Consider the following 25,632-nt stretch of genomic DNA (forward strand, 5'->3'; position numbering starts at 1 on the left):
ATACTAAACTGAACTTCGGGCATGTCAGATTACATGCGTCAGCAGACCGAAGGGTCCTATTTGGCACGTATTTAGTCAGTCGATCCTTGATATAGATGGGGGCTGAGCCATGGACCGCTTTATGAGCGATGCATAGACTCTTGAATTTCACTCTCTGAGCTATTGGCAGCCAGTGTAGATCCTGAAGTAAGGGCGTTGCCCTAGTGCGCCGAGGCTTGTTAAAAATCAGCCTGGCCGCATCGTTCATCACTACTTGAAGTCTGGCTAAAAGATTGTTAGGCAGGCCCAGATACAAGGAGTTACCGTAATCCAGCCGTGCTAGAATTAAGGCAGAAACAGCCAGCCTAAGAGTGGAGACGGACAGCAGTGAGGAAAATTTCCGAAGCTGGCGCAGTAGACCAACACAAGTGCCCACCACTGCTGACACCTGCTGTGTCAAGGTCAACAGAGCATCAATTTTGATTCCCAGACTTTTTACTGCTACCGCAGGTTCTGGACATGGCCCCAATTCAACTGGCCAGAACCGATCATTCCATGGATCGGTAGCTGTATTAACTGCCAAAACTTCGGTTTTGTCTGGGTTAATTTTCAACCAATTATCCGACATCCAGTTAATCGTAAATTTGAGAATGTCTTGCATTCTCAAATATGCGTTCGAGGAGTGTTCAGTCTGGATCAGAATTTGTGTGTCATCCGCGTAATTATAGACCCTACAGTTCAACTTATTTAGGGCTGCAATCAGTGGCTGTAGGTATATATTGAAGAGCAGGGGCGACAGAGCTGAACCCTGAGGCACCCCACATGTCAATTTGGCTGGGCTTGACACGAGGTCAGATAGTTGGACTCGCTGTGAGCGATTTTCTAAAAAAGAAGTCAGCCAGGCCAGGGCCGTACCCTGGATCCCACAGTCCTCAACCCGCGACAATAGTTGACAATGGTTTACGGTATCAAATGCCGCGGATAAGTCCAGAAGGACCAGGGCACAGGGATTTCTTTTGTCCGCCTTCAATCTCAAATCATCCAACACCGAAAGCATCACCAATTCGGTGCTGTGATGAGCTCTGAACCCTGCCTGATTGGGCTCCAGAAGAAGGTTGCTTTCTACAAAATGAGTGAGGGAGTGCAGGACATGTTGTTCTAAAATTTTAGAGAGAAAGGGTAGCTGCGAGATTGGCCTAAAGTTCTTGAGAACTTTTGGGTCGGCACCAGGTTTCTTTAGAAGGGGTATCACCCGTGCTTCCTTAAAGTTATGGGGGACCCGTCCCTCTGCCAAGGAACGATTCAACAGGTTGAGAATTTTATCCTCCATACCAGGCCAGCCCAGTTTAAAAATTTTGGGCGGGCAAGGATCGGCTGGGGATCCTGATTTCACCCGATTCATTATAGTGAGTAGCGACTCCGTTGTGAGAGCTGGAAGGTCTGTTAACGTACCCAGTGTTGACCTTGGGGATATGTGGGGAGGCTCAATAGAACAGGGAAAATGGGAGGTTAGGCTAATCTCTACCATCAGATCCTTTATTTTATTCAGAAAAAAGGCCTGAAAATCTTGACAATCCTTCAAATTGAAGGTCGGGGTTGGGCCTTTCACTGTCCGCAGATCATTCAGGACTTTGAATATTTCTTTCTGCGGATTAGCCGCCTCTGCAATGGCCGTTTCATAGAAATCGGCTTTCCTCAGGCGGATAGCCTTTTTATAATCTGCGAACTGTGTAGTATAGGCATCGCGGGCAGCAGGCAAACGGGATTTGCGCCAGGCTCTCTCAAACTTACGAAGAGCTTGCTTTTTTTCTCTAAGAGCATTGTTAAACCAAAGTGCTCTTTTGCCCTTATCCCTCAATTTGATTTTATGGGCAGGGGCGACTACTTCCATAGCCTCCTTGATTACCGACACCAAGGCAATGCTTTCACTTTCCAGATTTTCCCCGCATGACGGGGGGAGGTCCGACTGTGATAGAATAGCTGACAATTCTGTTGCACTAACCTGGCTCCAGCTTCGTAGCCATTTCCAGTCAGATTTGACTTCTGGCCGTTTGAAGGAAAGCGGAAAATGGCCTTTAATCAAATAGTGGTCTGACCAAGGACAGGGGGAGATCGCGGGCGGGGCCAGAGATGGACTAGAGGACCAGATCAGGTCCAGCGTGTGACCCTTCTCATGTGTTGGCCCTCTCACCAACTGAGTGAGACCTAGGGACACTAAGACCTCTTCCAGGTGTTGGGCCTGACTCTCTTTAGGGGTCCTTTCCCAGTGAAAATTGAAGTCACCAAGCACCACCAACCCTTCATAGCGGGAACGAAGGTCATGCACCACTTTCAGGAAGGGGTCCATGAACTTAGCAGATGTGCCAGGCGGGCGGTAAGCTAACAAGAATACCACACAATCTGTGGGAGAACAGATTTTCACGGCCAAGACATCAGCACCCTCAATACACTCCGAACACAGGGTTTCAGTCTTTAGAGTGTCTCTAAACAAGATGGCAACCCCCCCCCCTCTAATATTCTCTGGGCGGTTAGCATAAATGGCAAAGAAATTAGGGGGCAGGGCCGCCACCAACTCTGGCGTAGAAAAATCGTTAAGCCAGGATTCGGTGACACAGAGGAGATCAACGTCATCCTCCTGCAAGAGGGTGAAAACCTCCAAGCAATGCTTTGATAGTGAACGAGTGTTAAGTAGTGCAAACTTACAGTCCTGTTTTGGCGACGGTACCGGGAGGAGTGGCCTGATTGCCAGCGTCAAACTAGCAGATGATCTCAAGAGCCCTTCCTGCCTAAGTTTCGCCAATGTTGGTCCTTGATATACTCGCCAAACATTTAGCTAACGTCTATAGAAAGCTTCCCCCGCCTCCAAGAGAGATGATAAAGGAATTCTTGGCCTCATTAGAGATACCCCGGTTGGATCAGGTTTCTGCTGAGGTGCTGGGGGCTCCTATTACAAAAGAGACAACTGAAAACAGGCAAAACTCCGGGAAGCGATGGTTTCTCGGCTGAAGTTTATCAGCAGTTTGAACCCTTATTAGTAGACGGACTACTGGTGGTATATAATGAAGCTATGCTGACTCAGATTCTACCGATTCAGAAAAGGGGGGGGTGATGGACAGAGTATCTGAGTTAAACAGAACACTCCTACCCAGTCAACAGATCAGGGCTTGATCCATCACCGTTTTTTAGCTCACTGCACTACAGCCGTCTTCGGCCCGGCAGAAACCGGTCCCCGGAAGCTTGTTTCCTTTCCAGTAAAAGAATTGGCTTGGTAGTTTGGTCTGCCCTGTTCCCATGATGCACTGGGCCAGGGACAGACTAATTTGCATGTAGCCAGGTTCTGAGCTGCGATGGTGCAGTGAGCTAAAAAACGGTGAAGGATCAAGCCCTGATCTGTTGACTGGGTATAAGTGTTCTGATTAATTCAGATACTCTGTCCATCACCACCCCCTTTTCTGAATCGACTCAGATTCTACCGGCATCCATGAGGAAGGCACTGGTAATTATGATTCCAAAACTGGACAGGGACCCCCGGCTGCCGAGCTCATATAGAACAATCTCGCTTATAAATCTGGATGTGAAACTGTTAAGTGGGATCCTAGCAGCTAGACTCCTCCCACACATGCCCTACCTGATCCACACAGATCAGGCTGGATTTATACCAAAGTGAAAAACCACTCATAATTTAAGGTGCCCTTGCCTTAATGAGGAGGATTACGCCATAGCCCTGCTCGAAATAGAACAGGCTTTTGATTCAGTGGACTGATAATATGTGTGGTCCGTTGTACAAAAAGGGGGGTGGGCAGGGGTTTCTTAAATGGACACAACTACTCTATACAGCTCCTCATGCCAGAATCTGAGCTCGGAGAAGGGTGTCGGTCGCATTACTGCTGGACAGGGTAACCAGATAGGGATGACCCTCATCACCACTCATATTTGCGACTGCGATGGAGCCCTTGGCGGCAGCGTTGAGGGATTGACTGAGCACATGGGGGATACCACTGGGAGAGACTAACCACGTGGTTCCCTATATGCTGATGATACGTTAGTATAAACTCAACGACTGACAGTCGGCGCCCTTTCTACTTAGGACACTACAGGAGTTTGGGGAAGTATTTGGTCTCAGAACGAATCATGAGAAGTCCAAACTAGTCACAGTCGGGAGATTAGCAAAGAAACCAAGTGACCCTCCCAGTAGTGGGGCTTCCCTGGGTGTCTACCGCTCCTAGGCACTTAGGGATTAAACTGGCACCCACACCTGCCTTGTCTGCAGAACTCAATTTAGGGAAAGTTGTGGAAGGTATTCGAGGATCCATATGATTCTAGAGGGAATTGCTCTTGTCCCTCATGGGAAGGATCGCCATCACAAAAATTATTATCCTGCCTCGATGCCTTTATGCGTTACAACTTCATTATACAAAATCCCTAGTAATTTCTTCAAAGTGCTAGATGGGTTAAAGATTGACGTTATGTGGGGCACCAAACGTAAATGTATCCACTTGACAACAATGTAGAGAGCATGGTAGCACGGGGGCTTGGAAGCCAACTCTATGTCAGTGTGGAGATGGAAAGAAGGAGGCTTTCTAATGAAGGGAGACGTATATAACACCGGCCAGTTTATATCTAGAGTTAATGCAGAAACCTCCTTTGAACTAGGTAGATTGCAGTTTCTGCAATACGAAAAGATAGTCCAGGTAGCTAGGGAGATATGGTCAACCTTCCCTGAGGAACCTCCTACAGCCAAAGTGCTGCAGGTAATGCTCTGTTTGGCCCAAGGGAGGGCATTTGATCTCCCACTTATACCCAGCGATCTGGGACGACCTACTGGGGGTACACCCCCTATCCAGGCAAGGTGGGATGAAGGGGTGGGAGATCCCCTGACGGAACAGGAAGGGGTACGAATCCATGAAGGGGTCAGAACAGTGAGCTTGAATACACGTTTTAAGCTGATACAATATAATGTTGATCATCAGGCCTACCTCACCTCCAAAACACTAAGCAAAATATATCCAGAGCGCTCCAGTGAGTGCCCCCGATGTAAAGAAGCAGATACAGGGTTCCTACATATGGGGTGGACGTGACCGATTTTAACTCCATATTATATCGAAATCCTAAATAAGCTAAAAGACGCCACAGGCTGTGAGATGGCTAGAGAAATCTGTACGGTATTGTTAGGTCTATTACCCACTCCAAAAAAAAAGAAACTAAGGGGCATATGTAGGAAGCTGTTTGCGATTCGCAAATGCCGGAATTAGCAGAATTTCGGCGTTTGCGAATCGCAAACAGAGTTTTGGTTGTATGGGCCACATTGCAAAATAAGGAATCTCAAAAATTGCGATTCCTTATTTTGCTCAAGCATTTAAGGAATCGCAATTTTGCGATTCCTTAAATGCTATGTAGGGGTGCCTCGCAAATTGCGATTTTGGCTTAAGGAATCGCAAAATACCACCTACTCCAAGTAGATGGTATTTTGCGATTTCCTGTCAAAATGCATTTTTCTTTTAATTCAAAGTGCCATTAGGGCAAGTATGTGCACCACATGTACTTACATGCACATTCCAGAGGTGCAACAGTTGTCCTTTGGATACTCTGGCACCCTTGGAAAAGCGATTCTCAAATTGCGAGTTTCTCATAGAAAATCGCAATTTGAGAATGTATCCTCATTCATTCCTATGGGCCTCTTGGCCCATAGGAATGAATGGGACACTCATTCCTTAATTGCGATTCGCAATTTGCTAATCGCAATTAAGGAATTTTTGAGATTCACTAAAAAATTGCGATTTACTACCTACATTCCATTTTGCAATTCTCAAATAGCGATTCCGTAAAAATCGCAATTTGAGAATCGGAAAATGGAAATTACCTATATATGCCCCTACGTAGAAAGTTTGTACTCTTGGGGTTAATATTAGCGAAAAAGCGGATCGCTATAACATGGATGAGCCCTATGCCCCCCAGAATTGAGGCATGGACGAAGGACATGTGCAAATGGGCAACAGCAGAAAAGGTCCGAATGAAACAGATCCGGAAACATGACAAACTCGAGGACGATATTGGGGCATGGACGGCCATGACCAGAGATGTGCAAGCCCCCTCAAGCCTGAGACCACTGGGAAGATCTGACTTATAGGGACGTACGACACTTTAGGGTGACACTGAAGGTGATGATTGACTGATACACAAGAGACAATTTACCACAGGATAATAGACACCCTCTAGATTTAATAAAACAGGATCAACACCGACATAAAGACACAGAAAGAGTTACGGGTGGGAGGGAGGGAGGGAGGGAGGAAGGGGAGTTTTGCTGGTTATAATGGCCTATGAGATAACAGGCAGAGATAAAATTGTACTAAAAAGGATATTGTTCTTTTGAGAAACAATATAAGATAAAGAAGATGAGGGAATTGTCACAATGTCATTTGTCTCCTGGAACTGTTAAAAAAATGAATTTACAAAACATTTTCGGGTCTATGGCAGGAAATCTGCTTCTGACTCACGTTTGAGGAGTTAGCTGGAAAAGATTTATTTTCAAACAAAATAATATAAAAGGCAACTGGTGTGTTACCCTTTTCGTCTGCATTTCTGATCAAACATTACATGAAGATGCTTTTCAAAGTACATGATCGTAGGAAGGCAATCAGCCGCATTCACACCTCACCTGGCAAGCATCAATTCTGCAATCAGTGTACCCGGCGCAGAACATATTGTCGGTGATTTCACTTCCATACACTTCAGGGCTACTGCATTTATTTTCAGGCAGGATTGGGACGATTGCCTCTTGCAAGTGGTTTGCGTATTCCGTTGAGTCTAAAAGAAAATTTACAAAACAATGATTATACAAGACGGAGAGAAAAATAAAGGGTTGCTCTGGCTGAAATTAAGATGTGATACTTTCACCTTCGGGACAGAAGGGGAATAAGGCTAATTGAATTGTAAGTGAGAAACCACAGGACTCGGATTCAGGTAATCACAGAGCCTAGCCAAAGTCTCTCTAAATTATGTCTTGGCCAGTGGAGCTAGACATTGGGGAGCAGCAGGCGTTTGATTAATCAGGTCCAGCGCTGCTGTACAGCAAAGCAAGGCCTCAGCCTTAGGGCACCATCTAGTGGTTGTGAAAATACCTACAGGATGTATGAAAAAGATGCCTTTTCCAGTGTTTACACACTATGAGGAGCTCTCATGGTAAAATACCATTTTATCTGGAGCACTTAATGTCACCCCATCGTTCTTGCCCACAGATGTAGATCACCTGCAGACATCCACATCCAACTCTACAGGGGAGAATCATCAGCCCTCATCCTCCTCGACCTCTCTGCAGGGTTTGACACTGTATCTCACCACACACTATTAACCCCTTCGATGCTGATGACGAGCTCAGCTCGTCATCAGCTACGGCGCTCGTATGCTGATGATGAGCTCGTCATGTAACGCAGTATTTTGAAAATAGCCGCACACAGCGGGAAAAGCCGCCGCAGCGATGCGGTTAAGAGACCGCACCAGATTGAGATCAAGGGAGACGTACTCAAATGGATTGCATCATTCCTCATGGGACGCACACAGAGAATCCGCCCACCTCCCCTCACCTTGGAACCCAAGAGCACCATCTGGGGTGTCCCTCAAGGTTCATCCCTCAACCCCACCCTCTTCAATACCTACATGACACCGCACGCTCACGCCAGAGCCCCATTGAGTGTAAACGCACTATCAGGGTTCCTGCTTTGCTTTTGTACGAAACCTGTGCTTTGAGATCCCCACTCATTCCTAGAAACCTACGGGTAGATGTCCTATTTAACTGACCCACCCCAGTCTTTCTGCCAAAGCTCTGCCAACAAGATTTCTGCTCCTAAAGGTCCTTTGTTCAGTCGTGAGATTCACTTCCAACCTTATCAACACCTGGCAGAGTGGGAGCTTGGTAGAAGCAGTTCAGTTTTGGCTAGGATTAAGGTAACTAAAATACAGAGAGAGGAGCCCGACAAAACCAAAAGGGACAGGGCACCGGATACGACTTAATTGTCAAATGTGTAATTCCCTTTGGATACGTTTATGTACAAACACTCCACAGCCAATCACATACAAGAAACCAACGGGAGCACAAATTCACAGGATATCGAAACACTTATAAATTAAATTTAATAAAAAGCCTGTAAACCGGTATGCCCCTATATGAAGAGCAACCCAGGGGAATGGGCTAATACTTATGTCCATCTCCACTTGTGTTATTTTATATCTCATATGCAGGTTAAAGTTTGCCTCGCTGTTAGGTTATTTTAATCAAAAAAGGCACCTCATCGAGTGTTTGACCAGTGAGTGGATAATTATTAATCTGTAGCAGGAAATATGAATGGCAGTTGTTGAAATGAGGATGAGTGAGATGTTAATGTGAACAAATTGAACAGATGGTGGTTTATTGGATATGGGGGTAGCATGAATGCTGTATTGATGCTCCAAATTTTGGGTAAGCACTTGACTGTATGGATACAGGAACAGTTAAAGTAACGATTGTGCTAATTTTAGGTGATATAATGCATTGTCTCAAAATATGTATGTTATGTGAATTTCATGTAACAATGGATTATAGATGGCTTTTTGTATGTCTCGACTAGCGTTGCTGCGCACATACGCAGCTCGCTCTGCGAGATTTAATGTAAATGAGTACTTTTACAAAAGGGCTTTAAGCCCCGCCCTCATTCCCATTGGCTGGCATCACCGTTTATGGTAAACGGTGGTCAGCCATTGGAAAATAGCTTTGTATGTTGCCTACCTTTGGCTTGTTGGGACGGTCCACTTGGACTGGCTCTCCTGCTTTCCATTCGTCGTAAACTTTTTCTTATCTTAGTGGGCGTGTGCACGTGCCTGTCCGGGTCTGTGATTGAGCATGTATTAGAAATCATGCCGCATTCCCGGGCTTGTTATTGCTTCCTTCATTGACTCTGAACGGCAAAGACTCATGTTGCACAGGCACAAGTCTGACATTACGGCACAAATTGCTCTCTGTTACCTAGACTCGGCTCGTTAACGTGGGTGCTCAGTAAGAGCCAGCGTGACTACTCTTCCACCCCGGCCATTCCCGACAGCTGACAGGCCAAGAAATCAATACCGAGAGCTGGAGCCCTGTCTGTCTGAGCTGGTGCCTCTCACGCACACCCGGCTCTGCCTGGGGGCTACAATTATTGCCATTAGCCTGCCCAGCAGTGTTTTTTCAGTCAGAAATGAGTGCCCTCAGCAAGATGCACCACGGGGAGCGCGGGCAGGATGGGCATTAATCACGCAACCTGACTTCGGATCTTCCGGTGATTAGTAATTCCCGAGCGTGGCCCGCTCGTTGGATTTTGTTCTTCACTTGCCTTGGGCCCATCACGGGTTGTCTTTGTCTGCTAACATTACATTTTGAAACTCGGGACGACGGTGTGTTTTTTTTTCATTTCACTCTCATTCGCCATCTTCTCTTCCTATCTTTGTCCTACACCACCCCACTCGCACCCACCCTCTTGCAGCCTTCCCTGTTCTTCTGAGCACAACCAGCCTGGCTCACACCCCCGCCAGCCACCCCCCCCCAGCTCCCCCACCCACACTCCACCCTCAGGCTCCCCCCGCACCAGTCACAGGGTGGTCTGTGCTGCTCGTTACCTTGTAGGGCCAGCACAGAAGCCACACACTCCACACACGCACTGGGGCCTCACTGGTGAAGTCTTGAGAGGGGGGGCCTCAAGATGGAGAGTGTGGCGGCAGAAGGGACCCCCACTCCACTCCCACCCTCTCATCCCTGCCCTTTCTCCAGCTGGATCAGGCCTCGTTGCTATGGCGCCTCTGAGAGGCCCTTCACTGCGCTCTCAGCACCTCTGTGCTCCTCTAGCAGCAGACTCTGGGAGGGGGAGGGGTGCACTTGGCTTATCGCCCCTTTAACCCTCCTCTGGCACCACCACGCTGCTGAGAGCCCCCTCCCACCAACGCACAGATTCGTCTGGGTATCTGGGCTCTATGTGAATGTCCACCCTGCCCTCGTCTGTGTGTGTGCTTCCGTGAGTCGGGGGAGGGAGGGTCCGTGAGTGGGGGAGGGAGGTCTGTGTGTTGGGGGCGGGGATGCGTGTGTGTGTGTGTGCAGGTAGGTGCGCATGTGTATGTGTTTTGAAGGCTCTAATCACATATGGGTATATATGTGAATGGGTGTGTGCCTGACTGTGTGTGCATGAAGTAGAAGTGCATGTTTCCTTCTACATGTGTCAGTGTGTGCTTCTGTGTGTGCTTCCACGAGTGTGTGTGTGCTTCTGTTTGTGTTTGCTTGCTTGCACGAGTATGTGTGTTTTCTTGCAGGAGTGTGTGTGTTCCTGTCTGTGTGTGCATAGAAATATAAGTGTTTGTTTCCTTCTGCATGTGTCAGTGTTGGCTTGTGCGTTTACTTGCACAAGTTTGTGTGCGTGTCTGTGTGTATGTGTGTGTTCAAAGAAACCGGCCAATGTGCTTCCATCACAAGTGCAGATTAGCACCCCGCGTTACCCCCATTCCTGGAAGCAGCCCACTTCCCAGAGGTCTCCGTGGTGTAGTATTTATATCCCCCACAGCCAAGTGTTGGTTAACTCCTCGATCTGATGTTCAGGCATCGCTGCTCACTCTCACCTCCGACAGCAGACATCCGAGCAGACACATCACGGAGACGCACTACAAGCTCTCGCTGCGCTTCTGTGTGTCCATGTGTCTCTGTGCATTGAAAATGCAATAGGTCTCGCCTTTCATTTAGTTAAAGCCATTTGCTTTGCTATACAATACCATTAGCAAAGCAAATGGCTTTAACTTAATCAAAGGCGAGACCTATTGCATTTTTTATGCTTTTCTTAACTAGGTCTTATGAAAAATACATAGGAGAGGAGAAGATATAATTGTTTGTCCTGAAGAAGGTGGTTTGATTGTTTTTAATCCACTGAAACGCGTTGACGCCTTGTCTGTTGTTAAACTTGCTCTGTACGGAACCATATTCGGATAAAGAATTGATTTCTTGCAATATGTTGGTTTTTTGTACTTTTACAAATTAACGTCCTGATGTCAAATGTAATTGTCTCTTTTAAGTCCTTTCCGATTTTTATATCACTACATTTGTATGATTTATGTTTTTACATTTTTTAACACTTAATTCGATGTACATGTGATTGAAGGCTTGTTATTGAATTGAATTTATAAGTGTTTCAATATCCTGCGAATTTGTGCTCCCGTTGGTTTTGGTTCTATGTATGTGAGTGGCTGTGGAGTGTTTGTAAATAAACGTATCCAAAGGGAATTACACATTTGATAATTAAGTAGGATTAAGGTAGCGACAAACAACTTTCACACAAATCAGTTACCGAAAAGAAAAATATACACAAATAGTTATTATACTGCAGCAAATATAGTTTCTAAAGTGGTTACCAAAGAATAGTTATGAGAAAGTTACTTTAAATGATAACGTCTGAGCATATCCGTCCCACTCCGGGTGACAAATGCAAAAACAACAGTTGATGGACAGAATGTAGAACAATGTCCTAGGATGCTTGTTTCCAGTCCAGGGAGGACCTGGCTTGGCAGTTCGGGGTGGACTGTTCACATGGGGCACAGGGTCAAGACTGATTTGTATACAGCTGGTTTCAAACTGGAATGCCATGGTGAGCAAAAAAACGACAGATGTAGGCCCAGATCCCTGTACTGGGGTGAATGTATGACATTGTTCTGCATTCTGTCCATCAACTGTTTTTTTTGCATTTGTCACCCCAAGTGGGACGGGTATGCTCAGACGTGAGTCGTGTGCTTTCCATGCCACTGGAATCAAGCTATCCTGGCTGATGAGGGCTGAAAGCTCAAAACCGGTCCTAGGATGCTTGTTTCCAGTCCAGGGAGGACCATCAACTGTTGTTTTTGCATACGTCCAAATCGTAAGCCTCGATAGAGGTGTTGCTCTTGTATCTGCCTTACAAGGGGGTCCAGTGCTATGATAGCAAGTAGAGGGGGCAGCCCTGCAAGGACATCCCTAGTCACTGGGAATGGATCTGTAGGGAACGCATGGGCCCTCAAACAGGCCACTGGATCAGAATATAACAACATGATAAGGTCAATGTCCCCCCTAGGAATTTCCATCTTACCCAATGCGGCCCTCAAAAACAGTGATTCTAACTAATCAAGTCCCTTCTCTACAACGAAAAGGGTGTTTGCTGCCGGCACATGAGGGGATATCTGATTGAATACTGCAATAATCGTGTGCTAATTGAGAGAAGTAGATCTGTGTTGGACGAAACCAGTTTCTATTGCTGATATTATTTGCGCCACTAACAGAGCAAGGCTTGTAGTGATGACCTTAGCAAGGATTTTATTATCAAGGTTGAGGAGGGAGAGGGGTTGATATGATGTACATAAGTTAGGTGCCTTGTTGGGTTTCAAAAGCTGGGTGATTACAGTTTTGTTGAGTGTTGGAGGGAGGGGCCTGTACTCTAATGCCTCAGTGTACACCTCAAGAAAACTTGGGGCTGGCAGATGCTTATTATCCTTATAAAAATGGTCCATGAGGCCATCTAGCCCGGGAGCCTTGGACCCATCTAGGACATCTGTCACCTGGATAATCACTTCTCAGGAAATAGGTTCACAGAGGATCTGCCCCTTGCCACCTCAGCCAGGTAATCCGCGACAGTTGCAGTATTGTTTGGGCACCCGGTTGGGGGATAGCTGCTTGTAATATCGCATTAGTTCTCACAGTACGTTCTTGCTGTCTACTATCGATTGCCCCCTTGCGTGCAATAGTTCCATGAAATACCCGCCCTGCTGATTAGGGTTTAATAAAGCAGGCCAGCGCACATCCCGGCTGTTAGCCCTCTCTAAAGCGTTGTACCTGTGCATGTTTCCCTATGTTGCATGTTTCCCTATGTAAGCCACTTCTCTGTCTGTCAATTCATGAAACTCGTCCATCAGAGTTGAGTGGCGATGTCGCTGATCTATAAGTAGCAGTTCAGTTTCTAATCGGAGCATGCGGGTACCAATATCTCACAGGATGCCTGAATGCCTGGCTATGCTAACTTATTGATATATACCATAAAGGCCTCACATAAGGTGGTGTGTGTGTGTCAACATAACCAGAATTTAGTGCAAAGAATTCTACAATAGAGTCTCGTAGTTCCACCTGAAAGACCGAGTCACAAAAAGCGGTGCGTTGGAAGCGTCACTGTCACTGTTGGGCTGGACCAGATCTATGGGGAACCCACAGGATCAGTTTTACTGGAGAATGGTCCGACAATGTGTAGGGGAGGTGCAACTCGTCCAACACCAAAAGAACAGCGCAAGCAGAGAGGAACCAGTAATCAATGTGGGCTCATATACCATGAGGGGCAAAATAAAAAGTGTTGGAGGATGAGGCGGCATTGCGAGTTCGAAAGTATTGACTATATCTCACAATATTTGCATTGCACATGGTTTTCTGGCCACTATAGAGCCCATTGTGTCTACCAAAGGATTAATCACCATATTAAGGTATCTACCCTAGACCCCCAGATCCGCTTCCACCCAGCCCATGAGTGTAGAAACCTTGTGGTTAGAATCAGGGTCATTGATACTGGGAGCAATAGGACGTGCGTGTCAGTTAAAACACCGGACAGTATCACATATATCCCAGAGTTGTCAATAAAGCTTGCTCTGTATGTAAATGAACACTCTTCTGTATCAATGTTCACAGCCCAGTAAATGGTGGTCTCCCCATGTTGATGCAGAGGGGCAGCTTTCTTGGGGCGAGAGATGAGCCTCCTGGAGGAGCTCAATCTTGATGCCATGGTGTGCTAATTAGGATAGCATCTGCTTGCCTTTACGAGGGTAGTAGAGGCCCCTGATGTTCCAAGTCAAGCATACCAATTCAGGTGTCTGTGCATCTCTAACATGGGCACCATCACCTAACATCGTGTATGGTCCTTATCTGAGTGGTGCACCTGAGATGTGTTGTGATAGCCGACAGCCTGGATTCCAGTATCTTATAACAAAACATCAATAGAACCCTCCCTCCACCCACTCTGGAATTCAGAATATCCAGTGAATGTCAAAACAACGTAAACATAAACCTAACAGTAGGCAGCAGGGTGTACACCTCAAAACGTGGCAACACCCTGGCAGCCGGTGCCTGCCTGAGTAAGCATTAGGACAGGTTATATGTAGCGTAACAACAATCAGCACTCTCAGATGGCTAGGGGTACTCAAGGCATCTGACAGTTCACGTCAATATACATATATCAACAGGAGTAAGGAGGCATAGCATTGAGGAGCACTCAAGGATCATTCTGTGGGCATTCTGTGTGCTTCTTATGGGGAGGTAGAAGGTGATGGATAATCAGGGATATTGTTCAAAGAGAAGCCTCCCGCCCTACAGTATCACTTGCAAAAATCCACAGCTTCAGCTGGTATTGCAAAGTACCAAGCCCTCCAATTGACTTCGACCATCAGCCGTGCCGGATACAGAACACTCTCCTTAAGGCCCTGCTTGTGAATGGTGTTCTTAACTTCCAGAAATGTGCACCTCGCTTCCTTGACCGCCAGCATAAAATTGGGGAAAAAAGTGACGGAAGAGCCTTGGAATGACAGGGGCTTCTTCCAGACGCAGAGCTGTATCCCTGTCCCTAAAATTGAGTAGGCAGGCCAGGAGGAGGAATGGTGGTTGCCTGGTGGAGGCCACAGCCCACGCGATCTGTGGGCCCACTCCACCACCAATGTGTCCATGACACTCTGCCTGCCAAAGAGCTCTGTCAGGAGGCGTTCGATGAAAAGGTTGGGGTGGCCCATGTCTGTGTATTCCACCTCTCCCAGGATCTGAATGTTATTGCAGCTGGACCTAGCTTTGAGGTCTTCATTCTTGCTCACCGCAGCCTTTAGCAGCTTTTCAGCTTTGTCTAGGTGCTTCATGACCAATGAGGTGTCATCTTCTATTGCAGAGATGCGCTTCTCGGAAACCATCAAACTTCTAGGTTTGTCGGTCGAGCAGCTCACTCATGTAGACCAGTCTAAGCATAAGGGTGTCAAAGCGTGCATTGATAGATTTTAAGCTTGCTTGTAGTTCTGCCATCATTGCAGCGTGACATCTGTTGCCCCTCCGGGGGAACTCTCCATCGGCCCCTCCTCAGTGTTAGGTTTACTCTACTCGAACAGGAGCTTCTGCTGCTTGGGATCTCACCATTCCATTTCGTGGCAGAGTGTGGAAAATGGGGGCCAGAGGTCTGACAGTTGGGATAATGTAGAAAGGGTTGTAGCAGTAGCTGTCAGCTTCTGCCCAAGTTCATCTAGGCATCATGCATTACACTCTCGTGGTATAGTTATACTTAAGGAGGTCAGCACGTAGTGTGTATGACTGTGAACAGTGTCCAAAGATGCCTCTGCTGGAATATGCTCGTTGTCATCCATGTGAAATGGTATGTCATTTCTGTGCCTTCATGTCACTCAGCACCAGTGTCCTCACCATTCATCCCGGCCGTGTCAGTGGCCTAGTAGGGGCAAGAATGGCCGCCAGCGTGACGAGGGGCCCAGCCACATGTGATGCGAGGCAGGCCCCTAACTGTGAAAGAGGACTCGCCAGAGGCAGGCAGGAGGTCCGCGAGTCAGCCCACATATGGAAGGGGCACTCTGACCCTCCTCCGGCCCTGTAGGAGAAGTGAAAAGCAGGCACAGGGCCCGGCCGACTGCCGTACTAACCAGTTCCCAATGCAGAATGTCAAGGGGAGTGCTGGGGTCAGCCCTCCACTCTGCTTTGGACACCGCCAGACGTATAGCGACAGCAGCGCTGGTTCCCGTCTCCCCTTATTTGAAGTAACCAGAACCACCAAAGAGCTATTCAGTGCCCTTTGGTGCATCCAATTTTTGAAGGGAAGAGCAGATTTTATATTGGATGGTCCTTCTTTGGGGCTGGACTCCCTCATGTATGTGGATGGTAAATGCTGGATATGATCGGCTGAACGTGCAGACTTCCCGCTCTCGTTCCACTAGGAGCCTACGAGCCCACCTACCACAAGTTTGGCCCTCCCTGTAGGACTGTTTATGGTGCCCACCGCCCTATCACAGTCCTGAGGAAGACCCCTACGTAAGGTGGTAATGAACCTACAATTTATTGCGCTTGAAACCTCGGCACTTCGTCTTACGGCCAGCGCACAAACAACAAAGATTGTTCTATTGTATTTATTGTATATCATTTTGTAAAACTGTGGCGGATTAATATGCCAATGTTGTGATGTTATATATGATTAAGTCTTCTTGCATAGTGATCTTACTCTCCTGTATCACTTCATTCACACGTAACCACCAAACATCCTTCACAATAATACCCTCTCCATTTTTCCGGGCACCTCTTTTATGAATTTGATGATGTTATTTATATACAGTACTACTGTGACAGTGTGATTAAGTAACACTGTTTCATCATTGATTTAATTTGCGGTCCTTTTTCATTTCCTTTTGATGCTAATGTATGTATATTTTGCTGTTTGCTAAACGTGTTATTTTACGGGGACCACCTTTTATTGTACTGGGTCATCAGGAGGGCCCAACGGGTCCCAGTTGTGGCCCCCCCAAGCATACAAATGCCACAGGGCCCCTGAGGCACCACTTAACTCATGCACAGGCCCGCACCAGCAGGCCCCAGTCAAAGTAGGCCCTGTCTTTCAAGCCCGCCAGCCAGTAACAGCCCAGGCCCCGAGGGGGGCCCCACGCCCCATCCACCAGAGCTGAGCAATGTGCAAGGGTGGGGCTGACGCACAGTCCAGCAAGGCTCAGTGGTCTCATGCTCGCCTACGGCCCCTGTGTCTGTGGATGCTCCGTGGGTTGTGCTAGGTCGCACCGACCACGCCACCCCCGCATCCTTCAATGGAAATCGCCATCCAAACCACACTCCTGGGGCCGCCGGCGCTGTGTCCAATGGGCCCCTAATCGCCCACCCCGGCCATCCTGGGCTGTTTAATGGGGATGGATTCGGCCATAGAGTGAAGTCGGTGCTTCACGTTTAGGCGGCCAATTTGATCATTAGTATGACCACGCCAACACCCAACTTTACATTTCTTAATAGTTCCCGAGCCAAGAAATCTAGTTTTGTGAACATAAATGTAAATATAAACACAGATTAAAAAGGTCTGGTCCCACCACTCCGCTACATACGAAATTTATGATAAGGGCAGGATTTCTCTGTCTAACCAATGAGGGCACGCTTTGTGCACCCCTCGAAGTGCAAGCCAAGTCCGGGACCACTCTCATGTCAAATGACAGGTCTACGCCTTCTTGCATACGCTGGATTACTGTGATGCTGTGGCCTAAATCAAACACCAGGATACTAGATACGTCCACTAGGACACTCATGGCAGGGGAGCATGACTGTACACCATGCAAGGTATACACGGCTGTACACCATGCAAGGTATACACAACTGTACACCATGCAAGGTATATTCCAGTCCCAGCACAAACTATGATGTTTCCATATTCAATAAAGCTTGGAAACACTTGCTACGTGCACAGTGATGCGCTTTCACTCCAGTCTCTCTTGGACTCGTAGGACTACTACTTTCTCAGCCAAGTTTTGCAAGCAGCTGTCAAATAGCTAAGAGTACAACGTTGTTCCCCTTGCTTTACTTTTGTCCTACTGTTGCCTTACATATTAATTTATTTGTTATTTATGAAAAATACACTTCAATCTAAATTTCTTTTAGACACCAATTCTTAAATATAACTTGATGAAAAAAATGCCTCTCTGAAATTCAATCTCCCAAGTGTCTTCTACCGTCTAGCATTTTGTCCTTCTTACGGGTTGTCTCCTTGCAATCTGCACATATGGTTTGTCTCCTTGCAGTTTGCACTTTCTCTAGTTCCCTAGATTCCTCCTGTTGTCTTTAGGCTACATTTTTAGGAGCCCATCCAGAGAATCCCCTTACACTTGATCAACAGAACAAGGAATATTTCCTCCAGTGGGGAAGATATTTAAAAGAAATTCTACAACACTTGCAAACAAACGTGCATAGTCCATGAATCTGCCATTCAATCTTAAACTCCAGTTTTACATATGTAATTAAAAAAGTTTATTATAAAGCAAATCTGAAAGGGAGCCTCCAAAATATGCTGTAGCTCACTGTATAATTCGAACTTTCCAATGCTGATTTATAAATGCTTGCAAACATTGCTGAACCACTCCAGTGACCTAACTGCATTATGTGACATTGTGTTGGTTTCTGAACATTTTAGTGATCTCAATCAGTATTTGGAGTGCACCGTCATGGTCCCTGGTTTGTCTAATGTATGTTGTTATACTACTATTTTCACTGTGTATTGTAATTGTTTTTATCATTTGAGTTCCCATTTCTACTCTTAATATATTTGTATTTTTCAAAGAAATTATTAAAGAGTTTTTTACTCACACCGTTGGCTGGACATTCACATCTTCATTGCAACTGTGCTAAATGTGTTGGATGGTACCCTACACAGCTTCCCTTGACTGCTCGTCCACGTCTAACCTGAGAGTTAAGGAGACTTACAAGGCCAATTTTTAGTGATAAACCAATTACCTGGCGCATACATTAGTGTGGAATACCAGGACTCTCACACTTGTTATCATTGCAGCTGCATGTGAAGCCTGACAATAAACGATATCAAATCGCTTTGGAAATGAATTAAAAAAATAAACCAAGAAAAGGTCAAATAATATGTGGACCGCTGAAGCTAAATAATGCCTTCTCGGTCAAGACTTCAAACCATGCTATGTTAACATTAAATTAAATGGTCTGTTCCATTTTAACCAAATCATTGTAAACATACATATGGACTAAGTTTGGGAACAGAGAATTAAATCAACCTAATTGCACTAGAAATGATTAGATAATATTATTCTGCTAATGATAGCCCATTGAAACAATTTGATGAAATATGAAGAGGATCTGCATTAGTTAAATTTCTTTTTGAGGCGTTCACTGGCCTTTAATTGCGCAAATGAAAGTAGACACAGCACAATCAGCAGTCTTTTAATTTGCTAACTTGTGTTTAAAAGCAATAAATATATTGTAGATCCTCGTTGTTAACTGATTCATGAAATATGAAACTTCTAAAATACGAAGCAAGAAAAATAAGTTTCAACTTTAATAAATTATGGGGAGGGTGACAAACAAGATGGAGCTTCAGTCTGCCGGTGACCCCTTTCAGGCACCATTTGGTGGAGCAGTTGGTTTTGCTCAACACAGGCTGGGATGATAAAGCTCCTGAGGGACTGAGGCTGCAGACAAAGAGAGGAACTCCCCCCTCTTCCTCCTCTATGGTTCACAGCCTGTGAGATTGCCGAGGAGGAAGGAGTGGGGTGAGAGGTTCTGCAGTGGGGTGGGGTAAGTCTGCCCTGACGCTCCTTCTCTGCCTGACTCCTCCATACAGATGGTTGGAGCTCAGCAGCCTGCTGGATTTCTATGGGCTGGTTGCAAATATGTAGACTACAGCCTATTTGTGCCAGATATTCATACCTGCTGTGGAGATTAAGAGTGGCTCTTTACAGGGCTTTGGCCTCCGAACGGCTGGCCCTGCATGTACAGTGTGGAGACCCAGGAGCAGCAGTGATGTTGTTAATGGCTAAATGAGGCCTGAAGACCTGAAGATTGGAGAACCTGAATGTGAATGCCACAGTATCCTTGGTGGTAAACACATACATGAAACACTGGTCAATGCCTGTTTGGGTGAACTTACAATTAGGAAATATTGTTGAGTGTGGCACCAGCTGCTGTGTTTCTGAAAATAGCAGAGTTTGTGTAAGTGGGGACTGATAGACTGTAGGGTACAAAAAGAACAAATGATGGACAGAATGCAGAACAATGTCATACATTCACCCCAGTACTGAGATCGGGGCCTAAATCCATTGTTTTTTTGCTCACCATGTCATTCCAGTTTGGACCAAGCCATATGCAAATCTTGCCTTAGTCTTTACTGCTCCTCCTGAGGCGTGAGCCGGGAGAAGCTGTGTTGCAAGGCTAGGTACCGAAAAACCCTTATCTGAAGCGTTTTTAACTGTGTTGCTGATTTTAAAGTACAAAAATATATGGATAATTTGATTACATAGGAAATCCCGGAAAACTTACAGAAGGGCTTCTAAACACCTAGGGACGCTCGGAGACGCGGCACCGCCATCTTGGGTGGAGTCGGGTGAGCGCGCTAGTGTTTCAGGCGGGGGGATAAAAATGGCAATAGCACGACTGCGCAGCGGGCGCCCGTCCACGCTGGATCCGCGCGTAGCGCCCAAACCCCTGGCCTTTTTAAAAGCTATGCATCTGCTCAGATAGTATTTACACGGGAGGAATTGATACTGATAGGAAAAAGGTCCAGAAATTGTGGATACTCTTTTCCCGATCTAAGAACAGAACCTAAAACATGTAAGCATTGTAACTTACGGCTTAGTTTCGATCTCTCCAGCAGCTGCAAGATACATTCTAGTAAGACCAAGTTGGACAGGAAGAAGGCTACTGGAATTAAAGCAATGTTAATAAATGCGCGCTCATTAGTAAAACACGGGGTAGAGATGGCAGAATTAACTCAGACTCTCCAAGTGGATATCGCTTTCATAATGGAAACCTGGGCGGACGCATCATCCGACCCTGACCTGCATATGACAATTCCTGCCCACTACAAAATGATCAGAGTAGACAGAATGAAAAAAAGAGGGGGGGGGCTGGCTGTTATTGCAAGAAAAGACCTGAAGATAATGGGAGGGCTGGACTCGAGCTCGCAGGATTGTGAAATGCTACCCTTTCAAATACAAATTAATAACAATTACACCTTTAAAGGGCTTCTTGTTTACTGTCCGCCCAAATCCCAAGCTTCGTTGCTGGAAAAGATCAGCCCTTATCTAGAAGATAGCGTAAAATGTGCCGATTACACAGTCTTGGGCGATTTTAATTATCACCTGGAGAAGATAGAAGATAATAACACGAGCGCATTTATTGAGGGCATGGCGAGTTTCTCCCTAAGACAATTGGTCACACAAGGGACTCACAAGGCAGAACACACATTAGATGGAATTTTCACATCCAACAATAAGATAGAAATACTGGAAGTCATCCCAGTGACCTGGTCAGACCATAAAGCAATTGTATTTGCAATACAGGACACCCACCAATTATTAACATCAGTAATTGGGCCAGACACAGTTGTATTCCAGGACTGGAGTAAGATCAATCACATAAATTTTATTACCCAGCTGGAAAAAACTAAACCAACACGTGTGGGGGGAGTTAACAATATGGTCAACGAAGCAAATTCCTGGATCAAAACAGCAGTGGACCAATCGGTCCCGAATAAAAGGATGCGAACAAAACGAAAGAAACCTTCGGAACCTTGGTTCACTGACAAACTAAGAGAGTTGAAAAAAGTCTGCAGAAAACTAGAAAGACTTTGGAGAACAGATTACGCAGAGGCAGGGAAACGAGTATATGCAAGAAGTCTGTCGGAATATAAAAAGACGATAGTTATTGAGAAAAGTAATTACTTCACCCAAAAAATTTTGGAGTCCAAAAATTCCAGCAAGGAGCTGTTTAGCACAGTCAGGAAATTAGCGAAACTCCCGGAAAATGCACATAAATCAGATAATCCTGAGTTCTGTAACGTACTAGGAGAATTCTTCATTAACAAAGTGGAGGATGTATATAATACCTTTAAGGAAAGCACTAGTAAATTGGCAGAGATAAATACGTCCACGGTCATTAAGCTTGCTCCGAATGCACCAACTTTCTCCTTCCATTCTCCAACAGAAAAACAGATACTACAAGTAGTAAAAACAACAAAGGCAGGGGCCCCATCAGATCCCTGCCCCCCTAAAATATTTCAACTCTGCCCAGAATTAATCGCTGAACAACTCAGTTTAATATTCTTAGAGATGACCCACTCAGACACTTTCCTAGAAGCCTGGAAGAAGGCCTCGGTTAGACCACTACTAAAAAAAGAGAAGTTGGATCCAACAGAACCGAAAAATTATAGGCCAATATCCAGGATCCCTTTTGGGGCCAAGGTACTGGAAAAGCTGATGAATGGGCAAATTATGTCCTTCATCGCTCAGGGTGAACTATTAGACCACTCACAGTATGGTTTCAGGGAAGGGCATGGAACTGAAACCGCTCTGGTGATGGCAGCAGATGAGGTAAGAAAAACCCTAGATGAGGGTAAGAAGGCCGCCTTGATCCTATTAGATCTGCCGACGGCCTTCGATACCGTCAATCACCAAATTCTGATTAAAAGATTAACTGAATTGGGTTTCCAAGCGAGTGCCACTAAGTTACTGACGTCATTCTTAAACAATAGAACATTTGCAGTAGAAATGGACGGTAAATCTTCTAAGCCCTTTAAGCTGCCTTGCGGGGTGCCTCAGGGTTCATCTCTGAGCCCTACACTTTTTAAAGTTTATGCAGCCCCGTTGGCAGATATCATTAGGCATTTTGGCTTCACTGCAATATCATATGCGGATGGCACACAGGTGGTAATCTCGTTATCTGATAATGTTGAGGAAACGGCCGACCGTTTTAATAAATGCATGCAGCAGATTAAGTCCTGGATGCCGAAGAACTGTCTCAAATTAAATAGCGAGAAGACTGAGGTTTTGCTACTGGGCAACCATACCTCCTTCTGGTCCCCAAAGTGGTGGCCAGATGATTTTGGCGATTGTCCAGTACCAGTGACAAAGGTAAGAAATCTGGGGGTCATATTTGACCAAAGACTAACCTTTGAAGAGCATATCAACAAACTTACCTCTACCTTCTGGAGGATCCTTAAAATCATCAGGAAGACCCGCCCATATATACCTTGGGATGCGCTAAAAACGTTGGTCACCACCTTAGCATTATCAAGGCTGGACTATGGAAATGCCTTGTTCACAGGGCTTCAGACGAAGCTCCTGCTCAGACTCCAGCGAATGCAAAACGCAGCTGCAAGGCTGATATTAGACATCCCCAAATACGAATCAATATCGCATGGGCTGAAGTATCTTCACTGGCTGCCAGTGGGCAAGAGGATTATTTTTAAATCGCAATGTCTTGCATACAAGGCATTACTGGGGAAAGGACCATTGTACCTTAGAACACATCTTAGGAAATACCAACCCTCCAGAAATCTATGCTCAGCACAGGCTCAGCTATTGGTAGTTCCCCGGTATAGACAGGTACGCTGGGGAGGGAGGAGTTTCATCGTTGGTACGGCTAAGGTATGGAACTCCCTACCCTTAGAGATTAAAAATAGCAACTCTCTGATGATGTTCAGAAAACAGCTGAAAACTTGGTTGTTCAATAATTAATTAGGCATTCAGATTTAGACGCAGATGGTACTCTAGACTGCTGACTATTCTAGCGACAAGATGCCTTCGGGCAATCGCTGTGCTTTATAAAATGTAAAATCAAATCAAATCAAATCAAATCTTGACCCAGCGTCTAATGGGAACAGTACAGCCCGAACTGTCAGGCCAGGTCCTCCCTGGACTGCAAACAAGCATCCTAGGACCGGTTTCGGGCTTTCAGCCCTCATCAGCCGGGATAGCTTGACTCCAGTGGCATGGAGAGCACGGGACCCATGTCTAGGCATACCCGTCCCACTCGGGGTGACAAATGCAAAAAGAACAAATGATGGACAGAATGCAGAACAATTGCTCACTCTGCCACTGGATTCAAGCTAGCCTCGCTGATGAAGGGTGTTACCCAGAAACCGGTCCCAGGATGCTTGTTTCCGGTTCAGGGAAGACCTGGCTTGGAAGTTTGGGCTGGAATGTTCCCATGAGGCACAGGGTCAAGACTGATTTGCATATAGCTGGGTCTGAACTGAGGTGATGAAGTGAGCTAAAGAATGATAATGTATTCAACCCAGATATCTGACTGGGGGTGAGTGTCTGAAAAGTTTCAGCGCTCCGTCCATCATCTCCTTGTATTAGACTGTAGGGTACAACATTATGTTTTTATCGTCACGTTCTCCATAACTCGTCATGCACTTAACATTGATTTCAATGGAAATCATATAAGATAAGTACTTTTTCCCATAGCATCGAAGTGGTTAGGGAAGGAGGACTTGTCATGCCCTAACTGGTGACAGTTGATTGTCTGGTGCTGGGCCTGGTCCACCTCCTCCCTCTTCCCTGCTGCTTGATTGAACAGCTGTGATATTTGCTTGATCTGGATGCTCGGTTGGCCGGATATGGTGTGCAAGCTGGGATCAACCTTTGTGATATATTGTGATTTTCAAAGACCTGTTGCTAAAACTCCCATTGGGATGCTATGACATTTTCTTAGCCCCCTAGTTGTGTGTGTTGTGACCCATGCTGTTGTACCATTTCCATGTTTTACTTCTAACTTCTAAATCTTGCTATACTGGATGTTGATATGGTTGGATGGGTCATTGCTTCAGGGCCGAACATAGTCTATGTGACATAAGTGTTTACTGACTGGTTAGCAACACTCTTCCAATATAGATCATGATGGAAAAGTAAAGATTGCAAAAGCATCTGTCTTGAAATGTTATGGACTGGGTGATAAGATAATGTGTGGGTTGGAGGGTAATGCAAACATTACTAAGACACAAGGTGAGGCTATGCTATTGCAAGAAAACACACGGTGAGAAATCGATTCACTTTATAGGTAGGAGCTGTGATGTCTTCAGGTACATGCACGCCTTACTGTTGGATCCAGGGGAATCCTGATAGTATGTCAAGTGCAAAAATATCAACCTTTAGTAATATTGCAGCCAAAATATCAACTACCACATATAGAATTGAGTATGAAGGTGACATATTAGCAGGTATTTTCCCTGAAAGGTTCCTAGAGTTCTTGGATGAATGTTGTGTCTTATGTCAATATGTCGAACGTTGCGTTTGAGGGAATGGAACTTGGAATGGAGAGAGCAGTCAGTCGGTGATAGCGGTGTGGGAGCTCCTTCTTTCATCCTGGTGTGATGCTATTACATGGAAAGTAAACTTTAACTATCTTGACGAGCACTGCATCTTTTTAGCTGCAATGAGCAGATGGTAACAGGGTGTTTCTTTCCATGTGTACTGCCGGACCCTCAATCAACTTCTACCTCTTCAGTCCAGCAGAGCGTTCTTCTCCCACTGATATGCGTAGTGTCTATTTGGCAATTTAGAAGCCACACAGGTATTGTGCAGCTCTTAATCTGGCAGTCCTCCATTTTGAGTAGCTTTGTCTCAGTGCTCCCAAGATCCTGCACAGGCCACTGCTGACACAAAAATCGCGTTTCCATGACGAAGCGTCCTGATCATCATCATCATCCACTATTTTGCTTTGGGCTCACACAACTTCTGCACTGACTGTTACCGCGTCAACTGTGAGTGTTGATGTCGCAGAGTGCTGCCATTTTGTATTGGTCACTCTCTGCTCACTTTGCTTTGGGGTTCTTGGCGATTCGTGAACCACCATCTTTACACTTCAGCAGTGTGATTATTTAGCCGTTACTTTCTGTCGTTTTACACACTGAGGGAACATAGTTACTGCATATTTACTTTCTGTCTTCACCCTGTATAATCTTCCACGTCAAAGATACACAAAACGTTTGCATAATAAAGCAATTCATCGTACCACAGTCCTCTTTTTTTCCAGATCCTGTGGTACCTGAAGCTGACTGGAAGCAATGGAAGGAAGGTTTTGAGGCATATCTTGATGGCTTAGAAGGAGAATCCTTT

The 25,632-nt window shown here is 45.8% G+C and overlaps 1 protein-coding gene across 2 annotated transcripts in view; it reads right to left on the reverse strand.

The window, feature by feature from the left end:
• HGFAC (HGF activator) overlaps positions 1–25,632 on the reverse strand; it is a 724,616-nt gene that overhangs the window by 47,340 nt on the left and 651,644 nt on the right. The window contains exon 13 of one of the 2 annotated variants that reach the window (XM_086964147.1): positions 6,638–6,786. The exons of the other annotated variant lie outside the window; for it this stretch is intronic. Within the exon in view, the coding sequence (XP_086820273.1) occupies positions 6,638–6,786 (149 nt within the window). The remainder of the gene's footprint in view (positions 1–6,637; positions 6,787–25,632) is intronic. 2 annotated transcript variants of the gene reach the window in all.

Source organism: Lissotriton vulgaris, chromosome 3_2, assembly GCF_964263255.1.
Source record: "Lissotriton vulgaris chromosome 3_2, aLisVul1.2, whole genome shotgun sequence".
Classification (NCBI taxonomy): domain Eukaryota; kingdom Metazoa; phylum Chordata; class Amphibia; order Caudata; family Salamandridae; genus Lissotriton; species Lissotriton vulgaris.